At 52.0% G+C, this 16713-nt stretch overlaps 3 protein-coding genes across 3 annotated transcripts; all 3 read left to right on the top strand.

Moving 5' to 3' along the window:
• The first annotated feature begins 774 nt into the window (after window positions 1-774).
• Window positions 775-10789, top strand: LOC138646200 (uncharacterized). The gene is made up of 2 exons (XM_069735664.1): window positions 775-912; window positions 8846-10789. Exons 1-2 carry the CDS (start codon window positions 775-777, stop codon window positions 10787-10789), a joined length of 2082 nt encoding a protein of 693 aa, XP_069591765.1.
• Window positions 10790-10807: 18 nt separating this feature from the next.
• LOC138646202 (rab GTPase-binding effector protein 2-like) lies at window positions 10808-13921 on the top strand. Its single transcript, XM_069735665.1, has 6 exons — window positions 10808-11165; window positions 11930-12204; window positions 12943-13059; window positions 13139-13237; window positions 13455-13586; window positions 13775-13921. Exons 1-6 carry the CDS (start codon window positions 10808-10810, stop codon window positions 13919-13921), a joined length of 1128 nt encoding a protein of 375 aa, XP_069591766.1.
• Window positions 13922-14379: 458 nt separating this feature from the next.
• LOC138645483 (rab GTPase-binding effector protein 1-like) lies at window positions 14380-15909 on the top strand. Its single transcript, XM_069734842.1, has 5 exons — window positions 14380-14517; window positions 14589-14644; window positions 14988-15086; window positions 15234-15350; window positions 15595-15909. Exons 1-5 carry the CDS (start codon window positions 14499-14501, stop codon window positions 15694-15696), a joined length of 393 nt encoding a protein of 130 aa, XP_069590943.1. The 5' UTR covers window positions 14380-14498; the 3' UTR covers window positions 15697-15909.
• The last annotated feature ends 804 nt before the right edge of the window (window positions 15910-16713 follow it).

Below are 16713 nucleotides of genomic sequence, written 5' to 3' on the forward strand. Positions count from 1 at the left end.
CATGAGCTGCAGATCTCACACCGATCACTGAGCGCTAAAGTATCATCTTATAGGTTCCTTAGGCTCAGGCTCGGACTGGCCCACTGGAGAACCGGAGGATTCTCCAGTGGGCCCAGGCACTGACACCTGCTGGCATATTGGCCAGCAGCTGCCTAGGGCCTCCACTGCTCCAGGGGCCCCCCAGCCAGTGGAGTGTCGCTAATAGCGACACACCCAGCTGCTATGGGGCCCCTGAGTCAAGGGGGGCCCTTCTGGTGCCGGAGAGCAGCAGATGGACAGGAGCCTGTCCCCGCTGCTAAAGAGAAATTAATATTCACGCTTCCCCATGCCCCCATGGGCGTGGAGAGGCGTGAATACCATTTCACTTTAATGGCAGGCAGCGTTAGCCGCAGGCTGAGGCTAACACTGCCCGCCGCTGCTGAATGGGGGGCCCCAGAGGTGGGCACCTAAAGTGCGGCGATCCTTGATTGCGATCCCTGCAGCTTGGGACCAGAGCGGAGCTACAGGGATCCACGCCGTCCTCCTTCCTGCCCGGCACTTCCTGTCTGAATCAGCGCGGCTGGATGACGTCATCATTTCAGACAGAAAGTTGCCGGGATGTGCTGCGGCTGCTGGGAACGTGCGGAGAGGTGAGTGGGTGCTGTGTGTGTGTATGCGCAAGTGTGCCTGAATGTGTGCGGCTGTGTGTGTCTGTGTGTGTGCGTCTCTGCCTCCATGTGTGCAGCTGTGTGTGTGGGGGGGTGAGGCAACGATGGCGGCGCTGGAGGAATGATGATGGCGCTGGAGGCAATGATGATGGCGCTGGAGGCAATGATGATGGCGCTGGAGGCAATGATGATGGCGCTGGAGGCAATGATGATGGCGCTGGAGGCATTGATGATGGCGCTGGAGGCATTGATGATGGTGCTGGAGGCAATGATGGTGGTGGGGGCAATGATGATGGTGCTGGATGCAATGATGATGGCGCTGGAGGCAATGATGATGGCGCTGGAGGCAATGATGATGGTGCTGGAGGCATTGATGATGGTGGTGGGGGCAATGAGGATGGTGCTGGAGGCAACGATGATGGTGCTGGAGGCAATGATGATGGTGCTGGGGGCAATGATGATGGTGCTGGGGGCAATGATGATGGTTCTGGAGGCAAGGATGATGGTGGTGTGGGCAAGGATGATGGTGGTGGGGGCAATGATGATGATGGTGGTGGGGGCAATGATGATGGTGGTGGTGGTGGCGATGATGATGATGGTGCTGGAGGCAATGATGATGGTGGTGGGGGCAATGATGATGTTGCTCGAGGCAATGATGATGATGACGATGGGGCAATGATGATGGTGGGGAAGAAAGCAATGATGGCTGTGCTGTAAAGGACAAAGATGGTAGTGGTGGAAAGGACAATGGTGGTGGGGAAGGAGGCAATGATGGAGGTGGTAATGAGTACAATGGTGGAGGGGGAGAAAAATGATGATGGTGGAGGGGGCTGCATTATACCTTTTCAGGGGGGCTGCATTATACCCTATGAGGGGGCTACATTATAATTCTGTGGGGGCTGCATCATACTATATGAGGGGAGCTGCATTATGCCCTATGAGGGGCTACAGTATATTCTATGGTGGCCTGCCTTACGAGGGGTTGGCATTATACTCTGAGGGGGCTGCATTATATTCTGTGGAGGGGCAGCATTATTCTCTCAGGTGGCTACATCATACTATTTGAGGGGAGCTGCATTATGCCCTATGAGGGGGCTACATTATATTCTGTGGAGGGGCTGCATTATACCTTATGAGGGGGTTGCATTATATTTTGTGGGGTGCTGTATTATACCCTATGAGGGGGGCTGCATTATATTCCATGAGGGAGGCTACATTATATTCTATGAGGAATCTGCATTATATTCTATGGGGGGCTGCATTATATTCTGTGGGAGGCTACATTATATTCTATGAGGGGGGCTACTTTACATTCTATGAGGGGGCTACCCCAACCCCTGCTACATAATTAAGACATGTACTACCTTATATTATGCCCTGATATTAGTGTGTTTTACCGCACAATTGATGGTCTTGAATGTATTTCTATGTAGCTACATAGTGGGCCCCAAGAATGATTTTCTCTGGTGGGCCCAAGGTGCTCCAATCCGACGCTGGCTGAGGTTACAATAAAATATAACATATATATATATTTATAGTACAGGATCCTCCAATCACAACAGGCGAAGTCCCAGCTACCTCCGCCCTCTCTGCACAGCTCACCTCCTCCCACTATCTGTATAATGATCTCTGCACAACTCTTCTCCTCCCACTCTCTGTATAATGATCCCTGCACAGCTCACCTCCTCCAAACTCTCTGTATAATTATCTCTGCACAGCTCTCCTCCTTCCACTCTCTGTATAATGATCTATGCACAGCTCTCCTCCTCCCTCTCTGTATAATGATCTCTGCACAGCTCTCCTCCTCCCTCTCTGTATAATGATCTCTGCACAGCTCTCCTCCTCCCACTCTCTGTATAATGATCTCTGCACAGCTCTTCTCCCATTCTCTGTATAATGATCTCTGCACAGCTCTCCTCCTCCCATTCTCTGTATAATGATCTCTGCACAGCTCTCCTCCTCCCTCTCTGTATAATGATCTCTGCACAGCTCACCTCCTCCCACTCTCTGTATAATGATCTCTGCACAGCTTACCTCCTCCCATTTTCTGTATAATGATCTCTGCACAGCTCTCCTCCTCACTCTCTGTATAATGATCTCTGCACAGCTCTCCTCCTCCCACTCTCTGTATAATGATCTCTGCACAGCTCTCCTCCTCCCACTCTCTGTATATTGATCTCTGCACAGCTCTCCTCCTCCCACTCTCTGTATAATAATCTGTGCACAGCTCACCCCCTAGTGGTGGCTGCAGACAGGATCTTATCATGTATCTCTGTATACAGGGAGCTCCCCCTAGTGGTGGCTGCAGACAGGATCTTATCATGTATCTCTGTAGACAAGAAGATCCCTCTAGTGGTGGCTGCAGATAGGATCTTATCATGTATCTCTGTATACAGAGAGCTCCCCCTAATGGTGGATGCAGACAGGATCTTATAATGTATCTATGTATACAGGGAGCTCCCCCTAGTGGTGGCTGCAGACAGGATCTTATGTATCTCTGTATACAGGGAGCTCCCCCTAGTGGTGGCTGCAGACAGGATCTTATCATGTATCTCTGTATACAGGGAGCTCCCCCTAGTGGTGGCTGCAGACAGGATCTTATCATGTATCTCTGTATACAGGGAGCTCCCCCTATTTAGTCAGTCGCCAATTGTGCAAGTTCTCCCACTTAAAAACATGAGAGAGGCCTGCAATTGACATCAAAGGTAGACGACAACTATGAGAGTCAAAAGGAGAAAACAAATCCAGAAAACCAGTATTACATGAGGGCGTCGATACTTCCTAATGTGACCTTAAAGAAAAACATAACAGAAAAGCATAAAACAAACAAGTAAAAAACATTTGATAAAATAAATTGACAAAAAATAACAAAAATCAGAATAAAGGCGTGAACTGTGAAAAAAGTCATCAAACAAATTACCAAAAATAGTAGTAAAGTCATCGAAACCGACAATGTGAGGAGGAAATAATGCAAAAATGTACAAACATCAGAGTAATAATAATGTCCCAGCAAACAAGTCTCGGAGCAGGTGGCCTCAATGGTCTGGAAATGTTCATGGACTTCAGTAGGATAGTGTTGTGAGCATGCTCTTTGAGCTGTGCAGAGATCATTATACAAAGAGTGGGAGGAGGAGCTCCCTGTATACAGATATCTGATAAGATCCTGTCTGCAGCCACCACTAGGGGGAGCTCCCTGTATACAGATATCTGATAAGATCCTGTCTGCAGTCACCACTAGGGGGAGCTCCCTGTATACAGATATCTGATAAGATCCTGTCTGCAGCCACCACTAGGAGGAGCTCCCTGTATACAGAGATACATGATAAGATCCTGTCTGCAGCCACCACTAGGGGGAGCTCCCTGTATACAGAGATACATGATAAGATCCTGTCTGCAGCCACTACTAGGGGGAGCTCCCTGTATACAGAGATACATGATATGATCCTGTCTGCAGCCACCACTAGGGGGGCTCCCTGTATACAGATATCTGATAAGATCCTGTCTGCAGCCACCACTAGGGGGAGCTCCCTGTATACAGAGATACATGATAAGACCCTGACTGCAGCCACCACTAGGGGGAGCTCCCTGTATACAAATATCTGATAAGATCCTGTCTGCAGCCACCACTAGGAGGAGCTCCCTGTATACAGAGATACATGATAAGATCCTGACTGCAGCCACCACTAGGGGGAGCTCCCTGTATACAGAGATACATGATAAGATCCTGTCTGCGGCCACTACTAGGGGAGCTCCCTGTATACAGAGATACATGATAAGATCCTGTCTGGAGCCACCACTAGGGGGAGCTCCCTGTACACAGAGATACATGATAAGATCCTGTCTGTAGCCACCACTAGGGGGCGCTCCCTGTATACAGATACATTATAAGATCCTGACTGCAGCCACCACTAGAGGGAGCTCCCTGTATACAGAGATACATAAGATCCTGTCTGAAGACACAAAAGAGAATGGTAAAACCAAAAACACTCAGTTTGAAAAAATGTTTGCAGTAATCCGCAAGTGCTAGTAAAAGATGTAAATAACAGGGTATTTGGTTGATACGTTTTTTGCAAAAAATGTATACTAAGCTGCTCTACCAATCTTCACGGTATACCCATATCAGAGCAGTCCTAACTAATGTATGCAATCCCTATCTGATGTATTTAAAAACCTGATCATCTGTATATTACCTGTGTGAACAGGGTTCAGAGAGGAAAAATCCATGTGTGCATACAGGGTAGAACAGCTTTTGTGCAGCTAGCCCAAGAGGAGTGGTGGAACTCCCCAGTCTTGTAGACACAAGAGAACAATCATGGAAACAGGAACACATGGGCTACTTGCACAGTGAACAAGTCTGTAAGAACATGTTCACACACCACCAAGAAACCTGAAGGGGGGAGCTCCCTGTATACAGAGATACATGATATGATTCTGTCTGCAGCCACCACTAGGGGGAGCTCCCTGTATACAGATATACATGATATGATTCTGTCTGCAGCCACCACTAGGGGGAGCTCCCTGTATACAGAGATACATGATAAGATCCTGTCTGCAGCCACCACTAGGGGGAGCTCCCTGTATACAGATATACATGATATGATTCTGTCTGCAGCCACCACTAGGGGGAGCTCCCTGTATACAGAGATACATGATAAGATCCTATCTGCAGCCACCACTAGGGGGAGCTCCCTGTATACAGATATACATGATATGATTCTGTCTGCAGCCACCACTAGGGGGAGCTCCCTATATACAGAGATACATGATAAGATCCTGTCTGCAGCCACCACTAGGGGGAGCTCCCTGTATACAGATATACATGATATGATTCTGTCTGCAGCCACCACTAGGGGGAGCTCCCTGTATACAGAGATACATGATAAGATCCTATCTGCAGCCACCACTAGGGGGAGCTCCCTGTATACAGATATACATGATATGATTCTGTCTGCAGCCACCACTAGGGGGAGCTCCCTGTATACAGAGATACATGATATGATTCTGTCTGCAGCCACCACTAGGGGGAGCTCCCTGTATACAGATACATAAGATTCAGTATTAACACTGTGTGTGCCAGTTTGGAGCTGGTTGCTGTAGCAGAGGGCAGTGGGGTGTAGAGGGTGTTCCTCTCGCCCGCCGATCACACACGGCTGCATCCTGTTTGTCGCTCTCACATAGGGAGGATGTGTATTTTTCTACCGTCTTACTTCTTACTCAGTTATTGTAGCAAATGCTATAAAACCCAACCGAACCACGCACGAAGCCAGAACACAACATACATACAGTGGGGAAAAAAAGTATTTAGTCAGTCGCCAATTGTGCAAGTTCTCCCACTTAAAAACATGAGAGAGGCCTGCAATTGACATCAAAGGTAGACGACAACTATGAGAGTCAAAAGGAGAAAACAAATCCAGAAAATCACCTTGTCTTATTTGGTAAGATTTATTTTGCATATTATGGTGGAAAATAAGTATTTGGTCACCTAAAAACATGCAAGGTTTCTGGCTCTCCCAGACCTGTAACTTCTTCTTTAAGGCCACATTCACACTAGCAGTATTTGGTCAGTATTTTTCATCAGTATTTGTAGCCAAAACCAGGAGAGGAACAAATAGAGGAAAAGTATAATAGAAACATCTGCACCACTTCTGTATTTATCACCCACTCCTGGTTTTGGCTACAAATACTGATGAGAAATACTGACCAAATACTGATAGTGTGACGGCAGCCTTAGGCTACTTTCACACTGGCGTTTTTTTTAATACGTCGCAATGCGTCGTTTAGGGGAAAAAACGCATCCTGGAAAGTTGTTTGCAGGATGCGTTTTTGCCCCATAGAGTAACATTACCGACGCATTGCGACACGTCGCAACCGTCGTGCGACAGTTGCGCCGTGTTGTGGTGGACCGCCGGGAGCAAAAAACGTTAAATGTAACGTTTTTTGCTCCAGACGGACCGCTTTTTCCGACCGCGCATGCGCGGCCGGAACTCCGCTCCCACCTCCTTGCACCTCACAATGCGGCAGCGGATGCGCCGGAGAATGCATCCGCTGCACTCGTTGTGCGGCGCTAACAACGCTAGCGTCGGAATCTCGGCCCGACGCAATGTGACGGGCCGAATTCCGACGCTAGTGTGAAAGTAGCCTTAGGCTACTTTCACATTTCCGTCGGTAGTCGGCCATCACAAAGCGTCGGCGCGACGTACCGACGGACGTTTATGAAATAGTGTATATCGTGAGCAGCGGACGCAGTTTTTCAACGGGTCCGCTGTCCAGTGTAAAGTCCCGGGGAGGAAAGAGAGAGAGAGATTTCCTGCCGGGCATGCGAAGTCGGAAACACAGGATACAACATACGGAAAAACGTTCCCTTGAACGTTTTTTTTGCAAAAGACGGGCCGTCACATTTTGCAGGATTCAGTGCACGACGGACAAAACGTGACTCCATACGTCGCTAATACAAGTCTATGGGAAGATGCAGGATCCTGCATTTTCAAAAATCGACGTATTGCGACGGTAGCAGAAAGACGGAAATGTGAAAGTAGGCTATGAGGCTCCTCTGTCCTCCGCTCATTACCTGTAGTAATGGCTGTTTGACCTTGTTAACAGTATAAAAGACACCTGTCCACAACCTCAGTCACACTACAAACCCCACTATGGTGAAGACCAAAGAGCTGTAGAAGGACACCAGAAACAAAATTGTAGCCCTGCACCAGGCTGGGAAGACTGAATCTGCAATAGCCAACCAGCTTGGAGTGAAGAAATCAACTGTGAGAGCAATAATAAGAAAACGGAAGACTAAGGCCGTGTGCACACGATGCGGAATTTGTGCGGATCAACAGCGGATTTTTCCGCGCAGAAATGCTGCAGATCTGCACAGTGATTTACAGTACAATGTAAACCAATTGGGAAAAAAAAAGCTGTGCTAATGGTGCAGAAAAATCCGCATGAAAACCGCTGCGGAACAAAAGAAGTAGCATGCTACTTCTTTATTGTGGAACTGAAACGTTTCTGACCCCTTCTATAATAGAAATCCGCAGGGGTAAAAACCGCAGAAAATCCACGGCAAATCCACACCTGCGGTTTCTGTCGGGAGATGCGGATTTTGTGCGGAAAATTCTGCACCCCAATCCGTAACGTGTGCACATAGCAATAGAAGACCACTGAATCTCCCTCTATCTGGGGCTCCATGCAAGATGTCACCCTGTGGGGTCAAAATGATCACAAGAACAGAGAGCAAAAATCCCAGAACCACACGGGGGACCTAGTGAATGACCTAAATAGAGCTGGGACCAATGTAACAAAGGCTACCATCAGTAACACACTACGCCAGGGACTCAGATCCTGCAGTGCCAGACGTGTCCCCCTGCTTAAGCCAGTACACATGTGAGGTGTGCTAGAGAGCATTTGGATGATCCAGAGGAGTTTTGGGAGAATGTCCTATGGTCTGATGAAACCAAAGTAGAACTGTTTGGTAGAAACAAAACTCATCGTGTTTGCAGGAGACAGAATGCTGAGCTGCATCCAAAGAACACCATACCTATTGTGAAGCATGGGGGTGGCAACATCATGCTTTGGGGCTGCTTATCCGCAAAGGGACCAGGACGACTGATCCGTGTACATGAAAGAATGAATGGGGCCATGTATCGTGAGATTTTGATTGCAAACCTCCTTCTATCAGCAAGAGCATTGAAGATGAAACATGATGATGCCAAGCACACCGCCAGGGCAACGAAGGAGTGGCTTCGTAAGAAGCATATGAAGGTCCTGGAGTGGCCTAGCCAGTCTCCAGATCTCAACCCTATAGAAAACCTTTGGAGGGAGTTGAAAGTCCGTGTTGCCCAGTGACGAGCCCAAAACATCACTGCTCTAGAGCAGGGGTCCCCAACTCCAGTCCTCAAGGCCCACCAACATGTCATGTTTTCAGGATTTCCTTAGTCTTGCCCAGGTAATAATTGCATCACCTGTGCAATGCAAAGGAAATCCTGAAAACATGACCTGTTGGTGGGCCTTGAGGACTGGAGTTGGGGACCCCTGCTCTAGAGGAGATCTGCATGGAGGAATGGGCCAAAATACCAACAACAGTGTGTGCCAACCTTGTGAAGACTTACAGAAAACGTTTGACCTAACGTAGAGAGATAAACTGCCCTGATTTAAGCTGCTGCTTATCTCCATAAATTAAATTATCAGCCTTAATATATGTATAGTCCCTGCAGCCCACCCTGCAGTCTCCCGGGTCCCCCTGCAGCCCACCCTGCAGTTTCCCGGGTCCCCCTGCAGCCCACCCTGCAGTCTCCCGGGTCCCCCTGCAGCCCACCCAGCACTCTCCCCTGAGTCCCCCTGCAGCCCACCCTGCACTCTCCCGAGTCCCCCTGCAGCCCACCCTGCACTCTCCCGAGTCCCCCTGCAGCCCACCCTGCACTCTCCCGAGTCCCCCTGCAGCCCACCCTGCACTCCCCCGAGTCCCCCTGCAGCCCACCCTGCACTCTCCCGAGTTCCCCTGCAGCCCACCCTGCACTCCCCGAGTCCCCCTGCAGCCCACCCTGCACTCCCCGAGTCCCCCTGCAGCCCACCCTGCACTCCCCCGAGTCTCCCTGCAGCCCACCCTGCAGTCTCCCCAGTCCCCCTGCAGCCCACCCTGCACCCCACCCTGCACTCCCCGAGTCCCCCTGCAGCCCACCCTGCACTCCCCCGAGTCCCCCTGCAGCTCACCCTGCACTCCCCGAGTCCCCCTGCAGCCCACCCTGCACTCCCCCGAGTCCCCCTGCACTCCCCCGAGTCCCCCTGCAGCCCCCCCTGCACTCCCCCGAGTCCCCCTGCAGCCCACCCTGCACTCCCCGAGTCCCCCTGCAGCCCACCCTGCACTCCCCCGAGTCCCCCTGCACTCCCCCGAGTCCCCCTGCAGCCCCCCCTGCACTCCCCCGAGTTCCCCTGCAGCCCACCCTGCACTCCCCGAGTCCCCCTGCAGCCCACCCTGCACTCCCCCGAGTCCCCCTGCAGCCCACCCTGCACTCCCCCGAGTCCTCCTGCACTCCCCCGAGTCCCCCTGCAGCCCCCCCTGCACTCCCCCGAGTCCCCCTGCAGCCCACCCTGCACTCCCCGAGTCCCCCTGCAGCCCACCCTGCACTCCCCCGAGTCCCCCTGCACTCCCCCGAGTCCCCCTGCAGCCCCCCCTGCACTCCCCCGAGTTCCCCTGCAGCCCACCCTGCACTCCCCGAGTCCCCCTGCAGCCCCCCCTGCACTCCCCCGAGTCCCCCCGCAGCCCACCCTGCACTCTCCCGAGTCCCCCCGCAGCCCCCCCTGCACTCCCCCGAGTCCCCCTGCAGCCCCCCCTGCACTCCCCCCGAGTTCCCCTGCAGCCCACCCTGCACTCCCCGAGTCCCCCTGCACTCCCCCGAGTCCCCCTGCAGCCCCCCCTGCACTCCCCCGAGTCCCCCTGCAGCCCACCCTGCACTCCCCGAGTCCCCCTGCAGCCCCCCTGCACTCCCCCGAGTCCCCCTGCACTCCCCCGAGTCCCCCTGCAGCCCACCCTGCACTCCCCGAGTCCCCCTGCAGCCCCCCCTGCACTCCCCCGAGTCCCCCTGCAGCCCCCCCTGCACTCCCCCGAGTCCCCCTGCAGCCCACCCTGCACTCCCCCGAGTCCCCCTGCAGCCCCCCCTGCACTCCTCCGAGTCCCCCTGCAGCCCCCCCTGCACTCTCCCGAGTCCCCCTGCAGCCCACCCTGCACTCCCCCGAGTCCCCCTGCAGCCCCCCCTGCACTCCCCCGAGTCCCCCTGCAGCCCACCCTGCACTCCCCCGAGTCCCCCTGCAGCCCCCCCTGCACTCCCCCCGAGTCCCCCTGCAGCCCCCCCTGCACTCCCCCCGAGTCCCCCCTGCACTCCCCCCGAGTCCCCCTGCAGCCCCCCCTGCACTCCCCCCGAGTCCCCCTGCAGCCCCCCCTGCACTCCCCCCGAGTCCCACCTGCACTCCCCCGACTTCCCCTGCAGCCCACCCTGCACTCTCCCGAGTCCCCCTGCAGCCCCCCCTTCACTCCCCCCGAGTCCCCCTGCAGCCCACCCTGCACTCCCCCGAGTCCCCCTGCAGCTCCCCCTGCAGCTCCCCCTGCACTCCCCCGAGTCCCCCTGCAGCCCCCCCTCCACTCTACCCTGTAGCCCACCCTGCAGCCCCCGATGCTGCACAATCATCACCAGCAGCATTTCCACCTGCAGCTCATGCAGGACCGGTCTCCTCTGCCGGAAATTGCCGAACTCACTGATCTGAGACGACGGAAAGTCCCGAGCTGCCTCCAAGACAATAAGACGAGCGGAGCCGAGCGCTGCCGGAAATCACCGAGGTCCCTGCTGTCCTCAGAGCCGAGCGCTGCCGGAAATCACCGAGGTCCCTGCGTCCTCAGAGCCGAGCGCTGGCGGAGATTCCCGAGCGGATACGGAAACGTGTCCCATGCGGATGCGGATTTGCTTGGGAGGAAAGTTGGAGGTTTGGGAAGGAAAGTAGAAGTGTGTGCGCCCCCCGAAGGCTGCAGCCAAGGTGGGTGCAGGGTCTGCCTGTGTGATGTGCAGCAGAGCTGCCGGTACAATGTGTTATGTGAATGCAGCTGCATGCTGGGAGTTGTAGTCCCTCTTCTCTATGCAGGAAAGTCTGTGTGCATTAGTTCACATAATATATAAAAGTAATATCCAGGCCAGAGCGGCGACCCCAGGAGCTGACGATCTAATGACGCCAGCAGTGCAGGGGTTAATGCAATTAATGCTGCACGGGGGAGGGGCTTGTGGATTAATTTTGCCTAATTAATTATTCCGATCACAGGGAGTGAAGACGCTGGAAGGACAAGATGGCGGCAAAATGTTACCGCAGATTTATTTGTGACTTTGCTGATAAAATCCGCGGTTGCGGCGCCGTATTAATATCGGCTCTCGATTCTTCATTTATTTTTGTTTCTTGTCTGTGAACCGTTTTCTTAATGTCTCCTGGGGCTCAGGAAAGTGTTTTTAGGATTTTTTGGGGGTAAGAAGACGCTTGTGCTAAAGTTCTGCAACTTCTGAGACAACAAGTGTAAAATGATGAATCGGAAAAGTCAGAATAAAATGGCGAAGAAGCAGGAAAATAGGAGAAGTGAAATGCTGATGGTCGGGTGTGATCACTGGAGCCGGGATCTGGGCGTTCAGTCATGATGCCGTCAGCGCTGCAGCCAGTCATGGGCAGCAGCGGTCACCTGTGAATGGCGGCCATTACCCTTGATAGTTGGTCTCCATGCCCATTAATATGTACATTTCTTCCATCTCGTCCCCCAGGAAACCTCCGCGTGTTGATGTCTCGGTCAGAAGATGGCAGCTTTGTCCAGGACCCCCTCACGTCCTCTCCTGGGGGCCCCTGTGATGACCCCGAGCTCCTGGCCACCACTGAGGCCTTTGCCAGAGGCTTTGATTGCGTCTCCATTTCCTCTTTTTCGGGGGAGCGACTGATCCAGGGCCAGGAGGACACGGCCTCCATTATCTCTACGGCCACCCTGGTCCCCGAGTGCATATACATCCCCCCGGCGGGCTTCCAGCTACTGTCCGAGCAGGAGGTAACCATCCCCCCTGGCCGCGCTTCCGCCAGCCCCTTGGTCCATTGTGTCTTTCTGGTTAGAAAAAAAGCCGCATCTAAAGTAAAAATACCGATCTTTCCAAAAATCCTATAGCGATGTTTCCATAGTAACAGACTACACACAAGGCCTGCGTAGTCAGATAGCGCCGCCACATTCCCTAACACGTGTGCACTCCTCCTTCACTAGTTTTTTTGGAAAGACGTATGATTTTTTTTTTTGGTTTGTTTTTTTCGGTTACTAAGGCAACACAGATCTGTATACAGCTTCTATACAGACCTACGTGTTTCCCTGGCAACAGACTACGAGCAAACCCTGCGTAGTCAGATCCTACACAAGAAGGAAGGAATGTGACGTATCAGACTACACAGGTCTTGTTCATAGCCTGTTACCAAGGAAACTCATAGATCTGTATAGAAGTTGTCTAATGACCTGTGTTGCCTTAGTAACAGACTACAAACGAGGCCTATGTAGTCTGATCCGACACACTTCTTCCTTTGTTTTTTTTAGAAAGGAATATGACCACAGGGTCCGACTACACAAGGTTTGCTCGTAGTCTGTTACCATGGAAACGTATAGGAGCTCGATAGTTTAGGATATTTACACAGTTGCTTCACTTTTCAGACGCGTTAAGGCAATAAAAACAATAATACAAGAAACGCGTGAAGTGGTAGTGATGGCGGGGGGCATCAGTAGTAACATTTCTGTGTTTTGGGCCAGTGGGCGCAGCAGAAGGCGGCACTGCAGAGCGCCACGGAGCGGCTGGAGGTGGTGACCCAGGAGAAGGAGGCGCTGCAGGACGCCCTGAGGTGCAGCTCGGAGGACTGCGCTAACCAGGCGAGTCATTGTATAGACGTATGGCGCAGGTCTATGTGTGACCACCGTATGGACTCATCGCCCGCTGCCTCTCCTGCAGGTGAAGCAGTTACTGGAGCAGATAAAAAGCTCCGAGGAAATCCTGCAAGGTCTGCAGAGAACCATGGCTGACACCCAGCAGAAGACGTCCCAAAAAATGGTGAGTTATCACCATCCCTTCTTCATTCTGACCGTCCTAGCCTCCTCCTCACTGACGTGAAGCTTTACGCCAGCTGCCTGGCATTGAGCCGACCTTCCGGATCGGTGCATTTCTAGGTTTCGCTGTCAGATAATCAGGATTTATTCTAATAATGGAGCAACGGAACAACCGGGATCCCCTCCTCACATTCGGGCTTTCTTCTTTGTTTTCTTCCCAGGCCGCCCTGACGGCCTCCTTCAGCCGCATGTGTCAGGAGGTGAACGGTCTCGATGACGAGAGCGAGAAGCTGAGGACACTAAGTTTACAAGCGCCCCCTGCTGGTCAGAACGCGCAGCTCTCAACCCCGCAGGTATACAGAGACTTTATTACAGTGTGCACAGCGTCAGTCAGCAGCTGCTAAAGCCTGCGAGATATGTGTCTCTCTATGGTGTGACTGGTGCCCTAACTTCTGCTGATGACTGGGCACGCTACTCAGACAGAAAGTTACTTGGTATTTTAGGCTTTTTTTGTCATATTTTATACCATTTTTTTCCCCAGAGAGCGGCGCAGCACAGACAGGAGCGGTTGTGTATCGAGATCGTCTCTCTGCAAGAGGAGCTGAAAGGCGAACAAGTGGCGAAGCAAGAGGTGGAGGAGCAGCTGAGGAGAACGACGGACACCCACACCGAGGAGAGGGGTGAATGAGCTCAGTCTGGGGGGCGGGCGCCCGTCTATCCCTGCAGGCAGTCCCCTGCGCAGCACATGGACTGCTGGATGTCGCCATGATGCCCAGATCCGCTCCGCCGGTCACTGATGGGCGTCCTTCTTCCCCGTAAATGCCAACAAACCCGATCTCGTTAGGACCGTCCCACAGCCATGTGCGTTTAGGGGTCTTTCTATGATATTTTGGGAACAATCCTGGGGTTTGGTTTTAAGTGACCCAAATTTTGCCCCAGTTATAGTAGAAAATGGCAAAATTAAAAAAAATAATAAAATTTCCTCCTTTTCCCGCCCCAGAAGCCCTTTATGGCCTCATGGAGGTAAAAATTCAACCAGATTGTATTTAAAAATACATTAAATAAAATCAGATAATTAAATAAAATATTGTGCTCCGTCGCTGGAGCCCCATCCACCTGGAAATTAAATTAAAAAAATACTACATTAATATATATATTAAAAAAAAAAATAATAATAATAAAAAAAAAAAATCCTGGGGTTCTGCATACTGTGACATGTGGTGTATTTCCAGGGCATTACTGACTTTTTCCTCCTCTTCCTCGTGATGTCAGAGATTATGGAAGGTAGGTGCCGTGTTTTGGGTGGGGGGCTCGGCTCAGCTCTCGCCCCTCACCACTGGTCTCTGATCTTGCAGCCACGCTCTCCAGCCTGAGGACGGAGATGGAGCGGATACAGCAGGACCGGAAACAGGTGGGATAAGAGAGACCCCTTCATTCTCTGCCTTCTCAGTCCCTGATTTTCCCTGTAGTCGGACATGAGTCTGGGGACCGCCAAGTAGTGTTGGGTTAATGGAAAATGTTTATATCCTTTAAGGGGGTTGTCAACATTTGAGGACACTTTTTGTTGAGTATTTTTTTTTTTTTTTACTTAAATACATGTATTTTGATCTACGAAAAATTCTGTCACCGTTTCTTTTCTATGGCTTGTGTGTTACACAATCTATTGCAGGCGGAGTTAACTGAGAATCTGTCAGTGAGCTCCTTCTGAAAGTCAATTGATAAACTGAAGTCCAATCGCGCTTCTTTCCCTCCAGGCGGAGTTGCAGCTGCAGGAGTCGGAGGGTCAGGTGCAGAAGCTCTGGGAGTCTCTCGGGGACCAGGAGAAGGTTCTGCAGCAGGAGAAGGAGGAGAAGGTAGCGGCCCCTCGCTCAGTCTCCCCCGCGGCCCCTCGCTCAGTCTCCCCCGCGGCCCCTCGCTCAGTCTCCCCCGCGGCCCCTCGCTCAGTCTCCCCCGCGGCGCTCCTCCTGCTCCGCGTCGTCTCATCTTGTCTCTGTCCGCAGACGTCTCTGGATCTCGCTCTCGCCGATGAACGGAGCAAGGTCTCCAGGCTGCAGACGGAGCTGAGGACCAGCGAGGAGGTGCAGAGGGACTTTGTGCGCCTGTCACAAAAGCTGCAGGTAATCGGATGTCCCAATGACAACACTTCCGGTCCACAGCAGCTCACTGTTTAATAAAAGGGGTAATGTATATCCAGATCCCCATCAAAGTGCACACGTATACACTAACCCAGCCGATAATACACAACGTCCCAGAGCTTATGACCGGAAGTGTTGTCATAGGGAAGAAATGGTATACAGCTCTAATCTGGAAGGGTTTTCACTTTTTTTTTTTTTTTTTTAACAACCTCTGATCACACGACAGGTCAGCCTGGAGAAAATCCGACAAGCGACTTCCATGGAGGACGTCCACGACATCTTGGAGGGGACGCGTTTCACAGACGTCAGTCAGCTGAGCGACACCTGAGTCACGGGACTGCGGAGACTGAGATGGGAGCACACGCTGTATACCGTGTATATGGGGTGTAATATATCCGCTAATCAGTATCCTGCCGCCAAAAGGGGGCGCACTCTAATACTACTGATCCGCCTGTGGGAAACGAGTAGAGAGCGGAGGATTGTGTGCGACTAACGACCACTAACTGCTGTTACACTTTATTAAAGGCTCTTTTATATCACACCTGTCGTGTCTGTGATGCATAAATCGAAGACTGGAACGTCCCTTTAAGCAGCTTAATTTAACTGCAGCAGTTCACTTGCGACTATTGAAATGTCATTTTTCTCTGTCCCAACCACAATGCTTCCACGGGGGAAAAGGACCAACTATGACTCAGTCAGAAGTCGCTCAAAACTTTTCAACTATAGGAAAATATCGATGTCTTGGCACCTGACGTACACTGGTAGTGGTGTAACCCAGGCACCAAACTCTACAGCGGTGCAGGTAAAGATGGTACTAGGGTGGGGTTAGGATTAGAGCTAGGGTTGGGTTAGGATTAGAGCTAGGGTAGAGGTGGTACTAGGGTGGGGTTAGGATTAGAGCTAGGGTAGAGGTGGTACTAGGGTTGGGTTAGGATTAGAGCTAGGGTAGAGGTGGTACTAGGGTGGGGTTAGGATTAGAGCTAGGGTAGAGGTGGTACTAGGGTTGGGTTAGGATTAGAGCTAGGGTAGAGGTGGTACTAGGGTGGGGTTAGGATTAGAGCTAGGGTAGAGGTGGTACTAGGGTTGCGTTAGGATTAGAGCTAGGGTAGAGGTGGTACTAGGGTAGAGGTGGTACTAGGGTTGGGTTAGGATTACAGCTAGGGTAGAGGTGGTACTAGGGTGGGGTTAGGATTAGAGCTAGGGTAGAGGTGGTACTAGGGTTGCGTTAGGATTAGAGCTAGGGTAGAGGTGGTACTAGGGTGGAGGTGGTACTTGGGTTGGGTTAGGATTAGAGCTAGGGTAGAGGTGGTACTAGGGTTGGGTTAGGATTAGAGCTAGGGTGGAG

This window comes from Ranitomeya imitator, chromosome 7 (assembly GCF_032444005.1).
Source record: "Ranitomeya imitator isolate aRanImi1 chromosome 7, aRanImi1.pri, whole genome shotgun sequence".
Taxonomy (NCBI): Eukaryota; Metazoa; Chordata; class Amphibia; order Anura; family Dendrobatidae; genus Ranitomeya; species Ranitomeya imitator.